Source organism: Pogoniulus pusillus, chromosome 15 (genome assembly GCF_015220805.1).
Source record: "Pogoniulus pusillus isolate bPogPus1 chromosome 15, bPogPus1.pri, whole genome shotgun sequence".
Lineage (NCBI taxonomy): Eukaryota > Metazoa > Chordata > Aves > Piciformes > Lybiidae > Pogoniulus > Pogoniulus pusillus.
In genome coordinates this window covers 305,671-321,217 of record NC_087278.1, presented here as the reverse complement: position 1 = coordinate 321,217, position 15,547 = coordinate 305,671, and the positions used below count along the sequence as shown (strand labels likewise).

The 15,547-nt window shown below is 55.4% G+C and overlaps 1 protein-coding gene across 2 annotated transcripts; it reads left to right on the top strand.

Moving 5' to 3' along the window:
* The first annotated feature begins 213 nt into the window (after nucleotides 1-213).
* On the top strand, nucleotides 214-15,334 carry SSPN (sarcospan). Of its 2 annotated transcripts, none has more exons than XM_064154863.1 (3): nucleotides 214-507; nucleotides 7,822-7,908; nucleotides 12,026-15,334. In XM_064154863.1, the coding sequence occupies exons 1-3, from the start codon at nucleotides 298-300 to the stop codon at nucleotides 12,389-12,391; spliced, it is 663 nt and encodes a 220-aa protein (XP_064010933.1). In that variant the 5' UTR covers nucleotides 214-297; the 3' UTR covers nucleotides 12,392-15,334. The 2 variants fall into 2 exon arrangements, with proteins under 2 accessions (XP_064010933.1, XP_064010934.1); XM_064154864.1 differs by lacking the exon at nucleotides 214-507 and adding an exon at nucleotides 1,743-1,808.
* Nucleotides 15,335-15,547: the final 213 nt, after the last annotated feature.

Genomic DNA, 15,547 nt, shown 5'->3' with positions numbered 1-15,547 from the left:
TCCCTCACGGCCTCATGCCCACGCGTTGGCAGTTGGCTACCCCCTTGGATCCCCCCTTCCCTGGACTCTCTGTGGCATTCCCAAGCTCTGACAATCTGCTCCAAATGTTTTCCATATTTGTTCAGCCTCTTCGATTCCCCTTAGCAGGAGGAGGGCAGGCAGCACACGGCGGAGCCCCGGGGGTCGGAGCCCTGTCCCTTAGCGCAGGACGCGTGGAGCCGTGGGGTCTCTCGGCACGGACACGCAGGAGGGGAGTGCCCGGGACAGCACCGAGCCGGCGGGACGCAGCGGGTGGCGATGAAGAAGCAGAAGCAGAAGCAAAGCAAAGGGGAGCCCAAAGCCGGCCCCGAGGAGGAGTCCCACACTTGTTGTGGCTGCCGGTTCCCGCTGCTGTTCGCTTTCCTGCAGCTGGCACTGGGCACCTCTGTAACGGCGCTGGGCTTCCTGATGGCAGGCATCAGCTCCTCTCTGCCAGTCAGAGACACTCCGTACTGGGCTGGGATACTTGTAAGCATAAAGTCTGCTTCTCCATCCGGTGCCTTTGCCAGCATTAATGCAAGCTGCATGCCGCTCCACCTGAGACTAACCCGATGCATGCACAGCACCAGCTGAGTTATGCTAACTGAATGTTCCCGGGGTTCGGTGTCTGCCTGCGCTCTTCCCGAGGAAGCTGCTCCTGCAGGGTGACAGAAGCTTCCAACTTTTTGCCCTGAAACACCTAGCAGAACTGAAACAAGAGGCACGGTTGCTGTTCCCTGGCTGGCTGTACCAGCCTGTGTTCTGCAGTGAGCTGCTGCCTGGCGCTGCTGACACAGCCCCCTGGGGTCTCCTCTGTCGTCTCCTTCTGCCCCCCAAACCGCAGCAGTCAGAGTTTGGACGCCAGAGCCTGACTGTGGCTTGCAACTTTTGCCTGGGTGCAGAGGAGAGCAATGGCTGCCTGTGGAGCTTCCTCTCTCTGCTGAGTGGAAGAACTAGCATGATTTAACCCCTTGGTGCCCGTGCTCCTCAGCTTCTCCCCTACCACTGGCTGTGGGGAGGGGCCGGTGCTGGCAGATGGGGAACGTGGCAGGGAAAGGGAGCCCACCCTAGGCCCACCAGAGTGACCTACCAGACCCACCGTGCAGGCTGGTGAGAACGATGTAAAGGGCTGGGTGCTGCCAGGCTGTAGGAGGCAGCTGGCAGTGTGGTGCCCAGAGCTGACTGCCCCTGCAGAGGGTGAGGAGTGGCTGCGTGGGTGCAGTACAGTGCTGAGGAACAGAGTCGGTGCTCCTGAGCTCGGGGTGTGCTGTGGAGGCAGCTCAGTGTGCAGGGTTTGTTCCTCAGGCTCCAGAAAAGTGCCCACTGAGGTGTGGGCAGTGGTTTGGGTGCTCCCAGACTGTGAGAACTCCCAGCAAAAAGATCTGTGTTCAGGTGCTCAGAAGACTCTTGGAGTGCTAAACACCCACAGGAGCATCTCCCATAGTGTCATTTCTTGCCAGGTGAAGGATTTGTCTGAACACCTGAGCTGTTTGGGCTTTGCTGTGTTAATCCTGCTGGTCACCCCTCCAACGAGTGGGAAGAGCAGGAGCTGAGCTCCTGAGCCTCCTGCTCGTCTTGCCCTTCTTGTTTCTCTTCCACCTAGAGAGGTACCTGGCAGCTCAGCAAAGCTCAGCAGCTTTGAGCCTGCCCTGGCTCAGGACAGCTTCTTCCTGAGGGGCCAGGGCGAGTAGGGAGCAGCAAGAAGCAGTGAGGGACGTTGCCACTCCTGCTCTCTGGGGACGCTGGAGGTCAGCTTGTTTCTTCTCCGGGCGGCACTTGCAGTATCCCAGGTATGAGGCAGCTTTTGCACCAGGCAAAGCTGGCACACAAAGCCTGGGGGAAGGAAGGGTTTGCCTGAGGTCATATACGGCAAAGACTGTGAGAAAAGCCATGGAAACGGCCGTCTGGGATGTCCACATATGCCTGATGCCAGCAGAAAGGGAAAGCAGCACTGGGAAGGAGAGGTGGATGTCATGCTCCAGCCCCAGAGCCTCCCAGCAAGACAGGGAGCTGCTGGGGAGCTGTGGCAGGGAGCATGAGGAGAACTGGGGGGAAACCAGTCCATGAAGGAGAACCCTTGGCTAGGGCATTGTCTGTGTGGCTGGGCATCCTCTGGGCTGACTCGTGGGCTGCTGTGGGAGGTTGCATGGAGGTAGGGGTGGATGACACCCACATGCTGCTTGAGGACAAACTTTACAGCAGAAAGGGACTTCCCCAAACTCATTTACTGGCACAGAAATGGTCAACAGAGCGAGAAGATACCAGAGCAGATTTGTCTTAGTAGCATCCCACTCAAGGGCTCCTTTTCAAAGACTTGATTAGTATTCAGAGTCAATAACTTCAAAACATGTTTCATGGCGACCTTTTGAGCACCACCAGAGAGAACAGGGAAGCTTGTGGCTAGTGTTACTCCTTCGGGATGACACTGGGTCTGGATCTGACCCTGTCACTGTTGGAGCAGGGTGGCAGAAAGATGGGAAATTGCTGATGTGTTTGTTAGACTCTGGGGGCTGAAAGGTTCTTTTTTTTATCTTCTGTGTTAGTGGCAGAAGGGTGGCACCACTCCTTGCTGAACACCAAGTGCCTGGGCATGTTACACTGCAGGAAAGGGACCTTCTTTAGAGGAGAAGCTGAGCAAGGTGCTACCAAGAGAGTCCATGCAAGGTGGGCTGAATTAGAGCAGAAGGTGACTGCCCGGGGTTCTGAGGCTAGCACAGGCCAGGGCCTGGCTTTCTCAGCCTGTGGGAGCAATGTAGTCAGTAATCTGCTGACGAGGAGCAGAGGTGGCCCCCATCACCAAAAGGTCCCACTCGAAAGGTGCCTGACACCATCTCTTCCCTTCTGCAGCTCCTGGTTAAAACCTACTGGTCTCAGATGCATTTCAGCTGAAATCCATGGGACCTGAGTCAGAAACTAGGTGGGAGGGTCAGAGTCTACATGATTCACCACTTGTGCCTCAGCTTGAGCAAGCTCTTCCCTGCAGTGTGCCTCTGCCACGTTGCCTGGGCACAGGCAGCCACATGCCATTACAAAACGAGAGCGGCTTTTGTTTCCCCTGCCCGTGGCAGCTTACAGGCAAGCTGTCTGGCTCTGAAGCAGTTGTCCAGCTGCTCTATGAGACCTGTCCCAAGCACCTGAAACTCCAGGCTGGAGCTCTAGAATCCTTTCAGTTGAAAAAGACCTTGAGTCCAGCCATGATGTAGCTCTCCCTTTCCCATGCTAGCATCATTGCAGCCAGTTAATGCCCACTTGCAACTGGTTCCACCTGCCCCTGTGCTAAGCATCTTCCAGATGCTCCTTTGCTGTGTCTGTAGAAGGTGCTTGTCCATGCACACTATCAAGTATCTAATTTCTGCCTTCTTCACCAACATCGCCTTCAAAGCAGTTAAATTTCATCCCAATTAACCCTAGACCACAGTCACTTCTATCCCTCCACCCCGGCAGCCTCTTCCTTCTTGCTGCATTGTAGATCTTGTATGAACTCTTCACAACTCCATGCAAGCCCACAGGGTTTTTATTTCCTCTTTGTGCTGCCATTGACTCCACGGAGCTTTGGGCAGGTTCCTTGCCCCTGCTGAGGCCTTGTGATTGCTGCAAAGTGGGGTTACTGGTGGCTGCCTGGCAGCCTTGCTTTGGGATCTGCAGAGTGGCAGCAGTGATGGCACTCTTGACATTCTCTTTCATTAGCTTGTGGCCTTTTGACACTCCGAGGAAGAAATGATGCATTTCTTCTGGACAAATCTGCTCTGAGATCCTTTCCACTGTGATCAAAAGTAGGCAGCATCAGAAGTGTTCCAGGCAGGCTCCCCTCCAGCTGGGTTTGCAGGGCTCTGGTGGTGAAGGAAGTTGCAGACGTGCCATCTGCAGTGATTGCCCAGGGGGTTCGTGGTTTCTGCTCTTTGACAGCCACACGTGAGGGTGGATGGATGTAAACCTGGGCTTGAAAACAGCCTTCCAAAAGAACAATCTCTTTCAGAAGGAGCTCCAGGCTGCAGACATGGCTCCAGCTGCCATTTCTTCTAGTCTCAAAGGATCTGCCACAGAATGAGCACCCAGCCCAAGAGTTCTGACACTTCTCCCTGCTCAGGCTCTTCAGGGCCAGCTCTCAAGTGACAGGGAATGTTTTTGGTTGGAAAATCCCTCTGAGATCACCCAGTCCAACTGTCAACCCAACACCACCATGGCCACTAAACCCTGTCTCCAAGGGCCATGGCCAGACATTTCTGGAACACCTCCAGGGCAGTCTGTGCCAGTCCCTGACCACTCTTGCAGCAAAGAAATTTTTCCTCATCTCCAACCCAACCCTCCACTGGTGCAACTTGAGGCCATTTAAAAGTGAGGTGACCTTTATAGCTTTCTAGAGAGGGTCAATAACTGGGAATCAGCCCCAGCTAGAGCCAGGTTCTCCTGGGCAGCCTTGCTGAGTTTTCACTCTAATTTGGCTTGGGGAGACTGAGCAATTTTAATAAAAGGTGACATTTGAAAACTGCTACCACCAGAGCACCTCATGGGAACCTTTAGTCTGCCAGTGTGCCAAGGTGATAAATGCAAACGACACCCCTCAGTGACCAGATTTCCCCCCACTGACCTTCACTCCATAGCCACCTCCATTATCACCATGAGCTGGCCTTGTGCCCCTCCTTCACCTCCTGCCTCATCCTTTTATGACCAGACAGGAGTGAGACATGAGCAGTTCCCTTGCTCTCGTTGTCCTCACTGGGTGGTAGTTTTGGTGGTTGCTGCCCAGGCACCCTTCTGTACTGCCACCTGTGTTTGCTGCTGCTGGAGATGACCAATCTGTTTTTCTCCTTCATGATGCTTTCCATACATGCAGCAGATGTAGTGAGAGGACAGGGCTGGCTGCTGCGAGAGGGTACTGGCATGGTGCTGGGCAGGGTAGCAGCCTGCTGGGCTTCAGCATGAAGCTCTTCAGCACGGCAGGAGGGTCTGAAGCAATGCTGACGGTGAGGGATTTGGGGTGCACAAAGCTTGGGCTCGATCTGTACTGCTCGAGTCTGGGTTTAAGATGATGAAGATCTGCAGAAGCAAGCTCCTTGCAAGTACTGCACCTGTGCTGCAGTACAGCTGCAAGCGCTGTTGAACCTGCTCTGCAGCAGAGTCTGAGGCTCAGGGCTGAGGGAAGTAGCCACCCATGCTGGCCAGGCTCTGCACACAGGGAGGGCTGGTGGCAGGGCCCACGGGGAGCTGCTAGCTCCCCGTGAGTGCGGGGATCCTCCTAGGCACACCAGCTGGGACCCACTGCTAACTGTCCTTGCTAGCAAGTCCTGTTCCTGCTGAAATCTATAGGGTCAAATCTAGTTCCTAACCCACAGCAGGATCTAGCCCTCCTTGGGGTGGAGGTGACCCAGGAAATGCCTACTCCCCTTTTCCTTGAGGTTTACAGAAAGACACCCAAAAAAGGCCACTTTTCAGATCCAAAATGTCCCTGCCTACTGCTGAAAACTCCCAGCAGTGGAACTGTTGTGCAGCACAACTCCTGAGCTCTGCCAGGCAGCTGTGGTACCCAGCTGTGAGCAGGAGGGCTGCAGAGGGCACACCTCAGCCAGAATTAAATCTGAACCCTAAATACATCTGAGCTGCATTCGGGGATCTTCTAAATTTAAATTCCTCCCTTGGCTAACCTCCCACACTGCTCTGCTCAGCAGAGACTGTGCTGGGCGCTCTGGGGAGTTTGAAACAGGACTCTGACACAGGCCTGGCTTGAAATCTGCTCGGCGCAGGAATGCATAGTTGCAGATTTCCAGGCAGCAGCCACAGGAGCTGACCCAGGCACTGCTGCAGGACCCACTCCATTTGCAGAGCACAGTCGAGGCAAGCAGACTGGTAGCAAGCAGGTGCTGGAGCAAGCTTGGCTGCATGCTGCACAGTGTGGGAGTCAAATGTGCCCCTTCAAGGAGCCCTGAGTGTGTGACTGAAATCTCAGGGGACCTGTGTGGAGCACATGCAGGAATGGAGAGCCTTCAGCAGCAGCCTTTCGCATGGGAAGCTGTCGGGAGAGGCAGGGCCGAGCCTGCTGCACTGAAGGCCAGCAAGGGTTGTGAGAGACACTTGGTGGCAGAGAGAAGATGTCACCAGTGGTGCCTGTCTCTGCCCTCAGCAATGAATGCAGGTCTGTTGGCTTCCGTGGGAAAGCAGGAAGAGGACCGGAGAGCAGGCAGGGTCCCGTGGCGTGTCACGGGAGCGAGCTGCAGGCACATCTGACCCTCGGTCACACAAGTGGGAGTGCTTAATCTACTGCTCACAACGAGATCCCTCAGCACCAGATGCTGAACACACTCAGGTCCAGTGCTTTGGTCCCACAGGAGTCTGGGGACACAGCGTTCAGCACGGGTCTGTGGATGCACACAGACATCTTGCTGCAAGCCCTTCCCTTGGGCCACGGGGGGGCTGCTCACTCGGATGTTACTGGAGATATGAGCTCCTTAAGATTTAAGTTCTGTGGGCATGTTAATTGAATTAAAAGATTAATACCCAGTGCAAGGGACCAAGGACATTAGCCATTAATCCTGAGAAACAAAACATGCTTGAGTACAGAGCAGCACTGTGGGGCACATCAACCCCAAGCCAGCACTGAAGGACCTTTGACAGGAAAGGTTGTTTGTCCCCATGACAGCCCTGTCAGCTATGGCTGTCAACAATAAAGGGAGGAAAACAAGTAAATGAGAGGCTGTAAGTCATGGGGCCAGAATATAAATACCCGTGGCAGGGAAGGGAGTAAATAATCCTGACACTTGCTCAGCAGTGTTCTCAGGCCATGCTTCCTACCCACCTCCTGCTGCAATGGCATGGGAGAGAACCGGCTGAGGGAAGTCCAATCAGTCTCACAGGCTCTCGAGGGCTTGGCTGGCTGGACAGGGAGAGGACTGCTGCTGCCAAGCTGCCCCAGTGGTCCCCGCTGCCACCTCACACACAGCCAGGCACGTGCTCAGTGCAGGCCAAGCATCCCCTGCAGAGCTGGACACAACACCTGGGTGTGAGCAGCACCGCCTGGGTGTGAGCAGCACCGCCTGGGTGTGAGCAGCACTGCCTGGGTGTGAGCAGCACCGCAGAGCTGGACACCTGGGTGTGAGCAGCACCGCCTGGGTGTGAGCAGCACTGCAGAGCTGGACACCTGGGTGTGAGCAGCACCGCCTGGGTGTGAGCAGCACCGCCTGGGTGTGAGCAGCACTGCCTGGGTGTGAGCAGCACCGCAGAGCTGGACACCTGGGTGTGAGCAGCACCGCCTGGGTGTGAGCAGCACCGCAGAGCTGGACACCTGGGTGTGAGCAGCACTGCCTTGTGTGCAGAGAGCAGTAGGGGACTAGGCAGCCCTCTGCTCCTGCAGGCACCCCCATGGCACAGTCCTGCCCCTGAGCAAAGCTTGGCTCTGTTCTGGGAGGGCAAATCTCACTGCTCTGGGATGGCCTCAGATTAATGAGAAGCCTTCAAAGCCTTCAAAGCAAAATGGAAAGGGAAGCAAACATTCCTACTCCAGCTCTCCTGCAGCCCCCTGCAAATCCTGGGAAGCTGCTCTAAGGTCTTCCTGGAGAGACCTTTCTTCTCTCAACCCCAAGCCTTAATGGCTCCGTGACTCTGTGTTAAAGCTCTTCAGCTCTTCTCACAAGTGCATCTACACATAGGAGGCATTTGCATGCCTCTGCTCAGGCGAGTTGACTTACACACTGCTCCTGGAGTTAAGGTCCTGCTAACACTGCAGAGTGCTTGGGCTTCAAAATTAAAAGGGTTTGAGGTTTTTGGTGGGATTTTTGAGCACTGGCACATTTTGCCTCTCTTTCCCTTCAGGTCTGTGTGGTGTCCTTGGTGGGCTTCGTTATGCTCTGTGTCTCCTACCAGCCTGATGAGAAGACATGTCTGCAGTTCACAGCCAAGGTACCTGCAGTGCGTTCTGTTTGTTTTTCCTCTCATGTCCTGAAAACCACTTGGGAAAGTTGGGGATGTTTGGAAGGTCACACCAAAAAAAGTGAAAATTGCCCTGAAATTCGGGGATGTTTTTTCTGGTATTTTCTAGGCAGCTAAGAAAGAAACTCCAGTAACAACCATTCCAAAGCAGAGACAGATAACTTCATTTGCCATACTTTAGGAATACCAAGAGATTCAGATCAGAGAAGCTGGAGTAATTTGGGAAGTGTTTAGGGAAAGCCTGGGGATCATAGGTAAGTCACTGGGTGAGACAAAATGGGATCCACTTGGACAAGGAAGGGCTGGATTTTCATGTGATGTGAGCAGCATCTCACCATCCTCCCAGCGGCTGTGCAGCTCCCGGTGGGACGAGAAACTGCAGGGGTCAGGCCAACCACAGTGGTGCCTGGAAATCTCCAGGGCTGAAGAGGAGGCAGCTGCACCCGAGCAGGCAGCCAGGGCTCAGTGCAGGGTGTTTCGTGTTGGGGTCGCACAGCAGGGAACACGGGGAAGCAAACCACGGGGACAAACCTTCTTCTGCGAGGCAAATTCCCATGCCAGCATGGCAAGAGGGTGCAGAAATCATGCCTCCTGCCTCACCGTGGTCCCCAGAGCTATGCCTCACTCACACTGCTGGGAAACCAGGAAGCAAAGGCTGGAAATGCTTGTTCACAGAGCTACGGAGTGGTGGGGCTGGAAGGCACATCTGGAGAGCACCCAGTCCAGCCCCCTGCCAAAGCAGGGTCACCCAAGGCAGGGCACACAGGAACACATCCAGGTGGGTTTGGAAAGTCTGCAGAGAAGGAGACTCCACAACCTCTCTGGGCAGCCTGCCCCAGTACCCTCAAACCAAACAACTTTCTCCTCATGCTGAGGTGGAACCTTCTGGGTTGCAGCTGGTGCCCATTGCCCCTTGTCCTTTCACGGGGCAGCACCATAAAGAGCCTGGCACCTTCCAGATGGAGCATTTTTAACACCATTTTTTCCCTGGGCTTTATTGTTACCATTTTCAGGGCTCTTAATCTCTTGCAGACGCATCACAAGCCAGACAGACACCAAAGCCATGCACACAACAGAGCGGTGACTGCCGCCTGAGAAGGGCAGAAGGAGCAGCTGCTCACGACCTGACATCCACTCTGTCTCGGGAAGGAGGCCATGGGTGTCTGTCCTGCTTCTTTCCAGCTTTCCCCACCCTTACACGTAGAGAGGCGACAGAAGAACAATAGCTGCTGCCCTCTGAGCGCCTTCTCTTTCTTTCCCTGTGCCCTTGGCAGCAAACGCTAGGGCTGCCCAGGGAGCTGCTGGGCTGGGCGGTGGCTGCCACCAGGCTTTTTATTGCCTGCCCTGCGGCACCAAATTGAACTTGGCCTCCCAGCAGGAAGGGAGTCGTGGCTGCTGCTGGGCACGGCACGTTGGGCCGGGCAGCTCAGACGTCTCCACCACCCTCAGCAACACCACGCACCCACCCTGGCAGTGTCCTCACATGGGAAAACGAACTTGTAAGGCATGAAATCCCAGAGTGGCAGGGGTTGGAGAGGACCTCTGTAGGTCGTCAAGCACAGTGCCCATGCCCTGCCCTCAGGCTGGTGGCTGGTGCCACATGTCTGCAATGGAAAGGTGGCTGAGCTTCCCTGGAGTACAGCAAGCAGCCCAGGACCCCTTGCACAGCCTAAGCCTACTCTGGGAGGAGGACCACACACAGAGTTCTGGGGGGTTTGGTCAGCTCTGGAGGTGATCCTGTGACTGCTGTCAGTGATGCTCGTGGGGGGGGACCCCCACAGTCCCCTCTGCACAGCTGCTTCTTTCATTTCACGTTTTCCTGAGCCCGGGGCCCTGATGAAAGGGGAGTCAAAGCTGCTGCCAGCAGAAGCCCCTTCCTGAGACGGCCTCAGGTATGCACAGCAACCAGCGTGCCAGTGAGGAAGGGACACCCCTCCCGAAGGGACAGTGGCTTTGTCCCTTGGGGCCTGAACAGCCAGAGTCAGGCTGAATTTCTGCCCTCATCCCAGCTCTATGTCTGCAGGAAGGGCACTGTGCAGCCTGGCACAGCAGTGTGCCCAGCCTGTGCCCAGCTGTCCACGCAGGGAGGTCGTCCTCCCTTAGCGAAGAAGCCACAGTGGCACCACACAGGGAAGTCCTGAGATCTGTTAATTCCTGGCAGCTCACTGCCTGTGCTTCTCCTCATTGCATCTCCTCCAGCAGCAGAGCTCCCTCCAGCCCTGCCCATGCCATGGCCCACAGCGCGGGGGCCTGTGGCTGAGGCAGCACCACCTGGCAGTGGCGAGAGGCCTTTGCCACGGGGAGCTCCATCCCCAGCCTGCTCGGTGTCTCTTCGCATGGAGCAGAACTGCTGCTGGTAAACCTTGCAGAAGTGCTTCTTGCAAACCGACGGGAGGATGAGCTGCCCCCACCACGCGCCAGCTCTGCCCGCTCCCCTTTTCTCCTGCTCAAGCAGCAGGCACAGGCACATCTCTCCGAGGCTGTCACAAGTGGCCAGCTGTGGTTCCTGGGCAGAGCTCACCACGGGGCTGTGTTTGTGATGCTGAAGTTGCCCCCAGGACTGGCATGTGATGGGCCTGTTGATGAGATCTTGTGCTCCCTCACAGCTTGCCTGTGCCTCCCTTGGCTATCCAGAACTGTTCTCCTTTCCAGCAGCTGGCAGGGAGATTCCCCTGCAAACACCTTGTGAGAGTGATTTGGGAATTGCCCTCTGTCCCACACACCCCTGTCTGCCTCTGAGGGCTGCTGTACGAGCTGCCCATGCAGTCAGAGTCTGAGATTTCTTTCCCTTCATAGAATCATGGAATTGTTTCAGTTGGACAAGACCCTTAGGTCTTGACTTAACACCACCGTGGGCATTAAAACTATGTTCCACTTGTTATTAGGGAGCAGAACCCAACCCCCACCTCGCTCAGAGAGCTGTAGAGAGCAATGAAGTCTCCCTTCAGCCTCCTCATCTCCAGGCCAACCCCCCCTCCCCCAGCTCCCTCAGCTGCTCCTCCCCAGCCCTATTCTCCAGACCCCTTCCCAGCTTCAGGGTCTTTAGGGACACAACAGGCAGATTCTTGCTGGCCGCACCTGGAGCCTGGCTCAGGCTGTGGGTTTCAGGGTCTTTAGTCCTGACTTGGAATAGAAGTTGGCAGCTCAATAAAATACCTGCCAAGGGGGAACCAGGCACATCCTGCAGTCTCGGCTCAATGGCTCATTTATCAGGGATGCCTGACTCTGTCTGCTTCTGCTCTGAGTTCAGGGACTTCAGCCCACTAGGACTTCTGCATCACAGCACAACTTTCATCCCTCAGAGAAGAGAAACACTCCTCAGACTCTGTCCACTTCCAAACCCTTTTTGTACCACCTCTAGAGCAGATCACAGGTTACGAATCAGCACAGCTCTGGCTGGAGGGGCTGCACCCACCAGCGATGGCCACGTTCAAGGTGCCAAGACAATCAAAGCTTGACAGCCCTGTGCAGAACCAGAAAGTGCTGCTTTGGCCAAGCACAGAGCATGACTTCAGCAGACAGCTACACTCCTCTCTGCATGCAGCACAGCACCAGCAAGGGAAGCCTACATGGTCTGGCATCCAGAGGCCTCAGGTGGAACTCAGAGCAGCAAAGGCTCTGAGCTGTTGCTGGTTTTCCTGTGTGAGGTGGACTCTGCATAGCTACCTGTGATAAAAGCCACCCTGTTTTCAAGCTGCCACTACTGTGAGGGGCAGTGGGTCACAAGCAGACCCTTGGCCTTCCCTCACTCTCTCGCTCTAAAGCTTCTGGCTGAAGATGGGTAGAAGCTGACCACACAGGTACAGGTCTCTTGGTGCTCTCATCAGGTCCCAGAACTGCAAAGTGGTGCTCAGGTGAACCATGCAAGGCACAGTGGCTGGTTCCTGATGTGAGCTGCTGAGCTTTGCCTCACCAGGAACTTCACAGCTGTCTTGCATGTCAGGAAGCACTCTACATGCAGGTAGGACACTGCCCACACACTGCCTGCACAGGACACATGCATGCCATTGTTCTGTGCTCCTCCTTTGTGTGCCTGGCTAAAAGAGGGAGGCTTCCTCTTGAATTTCTTTGTTTTGTTGTCTTTCAGCTGATGTATTTCATCCTGAGTGCCCTGGCTCTGATTGCCTGTGTCTTGGCAGTGGCTTTTGCTGCCCACCACTATGTGCAGATGAGCAGATTTACCTGCAACACCATCCTCGAGTCCTGCCTCTGCAAGCTGGACACAGAAGACCCTCTTAGTAGGAGCTTCATCTACCAGGACGTGGCTGACTGTGGCAGCCTCACCAGCATGCTCCACCTCTACCTGCCTCTGCAGATGGGCCTCAACCTGGTGGCAGCCCTGGTCTGTCTGTCAGCCTGCTTCGTGGTGTGGAAGCACAGATACCAGGTCTTCTACGTGGGCGTTCGGTTCTACCCTCTAACTGCCACCGAAGGCCAGCAGCAGAAAGTGTAGGTGCTGGGCAGGGGGGAGGCTGCAGCCAGGGAATGGGGGATGTCAGCACGGTGCCACCGTAGACACCACCAGGGGATGAGTGTTTGTAAGGTTTTTTTGACAAGCAAAACCATTCTCGGTTTTAATGAATATATTGTCAGTAATTTTAGGAGCACTTCCTGTGGCTGCTCCTGCCAAAGTCTCCTGTGAGATGAGGCAGAGGTCACAAAGTCCTAAAGGTGCAGCTGCACAGAGCTCACAGAGAGCACTTTTAATAGCCACAAACAGAATGAGAGCTTTGGAAAGCACTGGGAAGTCATCTGCAGGGTCTGGTAGGGTCTGCTTCTCTCTGCTTCTCTCACTGGTGGATGTCTGTCCTTGCCCTCGGAGGAGCTACCAGACGAGTATCTGGTGCTAGCTGCTTCATCACAGTTCTGCTGATCATGCTTAGGGAATGTGCTGTCTGCTGGGGGCTCTGGGTGCAATCCATGCTAACCTGGGGGGTTTGCCACATGGAAAAGCAATAAGGGGGGTTGAGACCTCTTCAAATGCAGGTTGAGACCGGCAGCCAGGTGACTACTAGTGACTGCCACATAAAGTGTAGATAAGATCAAGAGAATCCTGGAATCCTTTTGGATCGAAAAGAACAAGCCCAACCATTCTCTGACTCTGCCAAGGCTGGGGCTAAGCCAGCACCTATCACTGCCTCTTTGAAACACCTCCAGGATGGGGACTCAGTCACTCCCTGGACAACCTGTGCTGGGCTGTGAGAACTCTTTCAGGCACCAAATTTCCTCTGATGTCCAACCTGAACCTCCCCTGGTGCAGCTTGAAGCTGTTTACTCTCATCCTATCACTCGTTACAAGGGAGAAGAGCCCAACCCCCACCTGGCTTCTAACTCCTTTCAGGCAGTTGTAGAGAGCAGTGAGGTCTCCCCTCAGCCTCTTCTCCAGGCTGAACACCCCCAGCCTCTCAGGGCCTGCATTCAGGGTTCACCTAGTCCAATTACCAATAAGGAGCAGAAGGAGTGGGCAGGGGAACGGTGGTTTGGTGAGTCCTGCTTGAGACCCCAGACAGGTTTCTGAAGTAGGAGTGCTTGGCACTTTGTGAGAAAAGATCACCTTGAGTTCAGGACCCTAAGTCAACAGGCAGGCTGCAGTCTCAGTTGGCACTGCTGGAGTGCAGGCTCCCAGCTCCACCTCCAGCCAGCTCCACGTCCATCCAGTTCCACCAATTGTACTCCAAGCACAAAAGGCCAAATGCAGTTCTGGTGCAGCTCCTCTCAAGACAATCAATCCTACACACCAGCTGGTGGAGTTGAGCCAGCAGCTCTGAAAGGCAGATCCCTACAGCACTGAGTGCTTGTAGAATGGGTGGAGGGAGGAAAGCAAGAAGAGGCTGCCGGGCTCCCAGAAGCACGGCCTGTGGTGGTGAGGGCTCAGGGATCCCCATCCCTTCAGCTGCAGGGGGACTAACTTCAAATGCAGCCCTCCCACCCTGCAAGTGCTGCTCTGGCAGTGCTCTGCACCTCGGTAGCCTTGTCCCAAGACAAGTATGTCAGTTTGTCCCCCAAGCTGTCACCTCCTCTCGCACGGCAGGGACTTCGAGGGCAGCAGCAGGATGGGCTCAGCAGGGCTCGCCCTGCCTGCCAGCCACCCCCTGAGCACAGGTGGGGCAGCTGCAGCTCACACCCTGCCACTGCCAGGGACTGCCCAACCTAGCCAGAGCGAGGCTGTCTCTGAGGTGGAGCAACCACATGCCAGAAAAGCTCTGCCAGAATCATGAGCAAGGAGGAAGCAAATAAAATTTCTGTAAGGCTTCAAAGAAGCAAAACTGTTCTTCAGCAAAAATAGCTACCCGGGAGTAAAAATCCTCAGTGTGGCAGAGAGCTGGAGGCCTAGGGAGCTCTCATCCTGCCCCAGAACTGCCTTCCACAAGGTGGTTGTGCATCACCCTAGGCCCAGAGCAGCACACCTCCAGCCAGAAGATCACAGCCCAGTTATGTCTCCTGTGGTCACCTAGAGCAGGACTTGGTGTACTGCTTGGCCTTTTGCCATGGAAGGTGACTGCAGCAGATGCAGCCTCCCCAAGGTGCTTGCTGCCAAGTGAGGAGTATCAGACAACCAAAGCTTTTGGGACCAGCTTCCAAACAGCCTTTGTTACCCACCTAAACGCAGCAGCCACCAGTAAGCTGGCTGCAGGACGCCTTTACAAGGGTGCCCATTTGTGTCTTACCTGTTGCCACTCACCCAAAGTCCTAAGCTGAGCTCCCAGGCACGCTCGGAACAGCTGGGACGGCAGTGGAGGGTGGGCGTGGGTTGGTGATGGGCACTGGTGATGCCATCCGTGGGGCAGTGGGAGCAGGTCTGTCTCCCCCGGCTCCAGCAGAGCTCAAGGATGCGTGCCAGGACCAGCCTCCTGCCAAGGTGGATATGGAGGGTGCCTCTCATCTGCTGGTGGTGCTCAGATTTTGGGTTGTCCCCACTCCCCTGCACAGCTCCAGCTGTGCCCTCTGTGGAAACAGAGCAGAGGAAGTGGCCTCAAGTTGCACCAGGGGAGGGTTAGGTTGGAAATGAGGACAAATTTCTTTGCTGCAAGAGTGGTAAGGGCCTGGCACAGGCTGCCCAGGGAGGTGGTGGAGTTCCCATCCCTGTAGGTGTCCAAGAAATACATGGACATGGCCCGTGGGGACATAGTTCAGTGACCACGGTGGAGTTAGGCCAATGGCTGGACTGGATGATCTTAGGGGGCTTTTCCAACCCAAATGACTCTGGTCCTGGGATTGATCCCATACACCTTCCTCCCACCTACACCAGCCTTACTGCACTGGTGCCTCCCTCTGGCCAGCAGCATGGGACATCCTTCCTGCCAAGAGGAGAACAAAAAGTGGAAAAGGGATTGAGGGGAGCCTGAGTGCCACATGAGCTTTGGGACTTCCTCCTGCCCTTGTCACCAGGTGCTGCACCCCATGCTCCCACCCTACCCTTTCCCAAATGACCTTGCTGCTCAGAAGAAAGCTTTGTCTGAAGCCCTCTAGCCTGTCTGTGCTGCCTGCAGCCTGGCTGCAGCCAGCTGTGGTGGGAGCCTGGCTGGCTGTGCCCAGCACAATGGCATTTCCACCAGAGCAGGGCTTTTGTTTCCTTAATCCTGTGGCCTCTGTCTCACCCAGGAGCTTT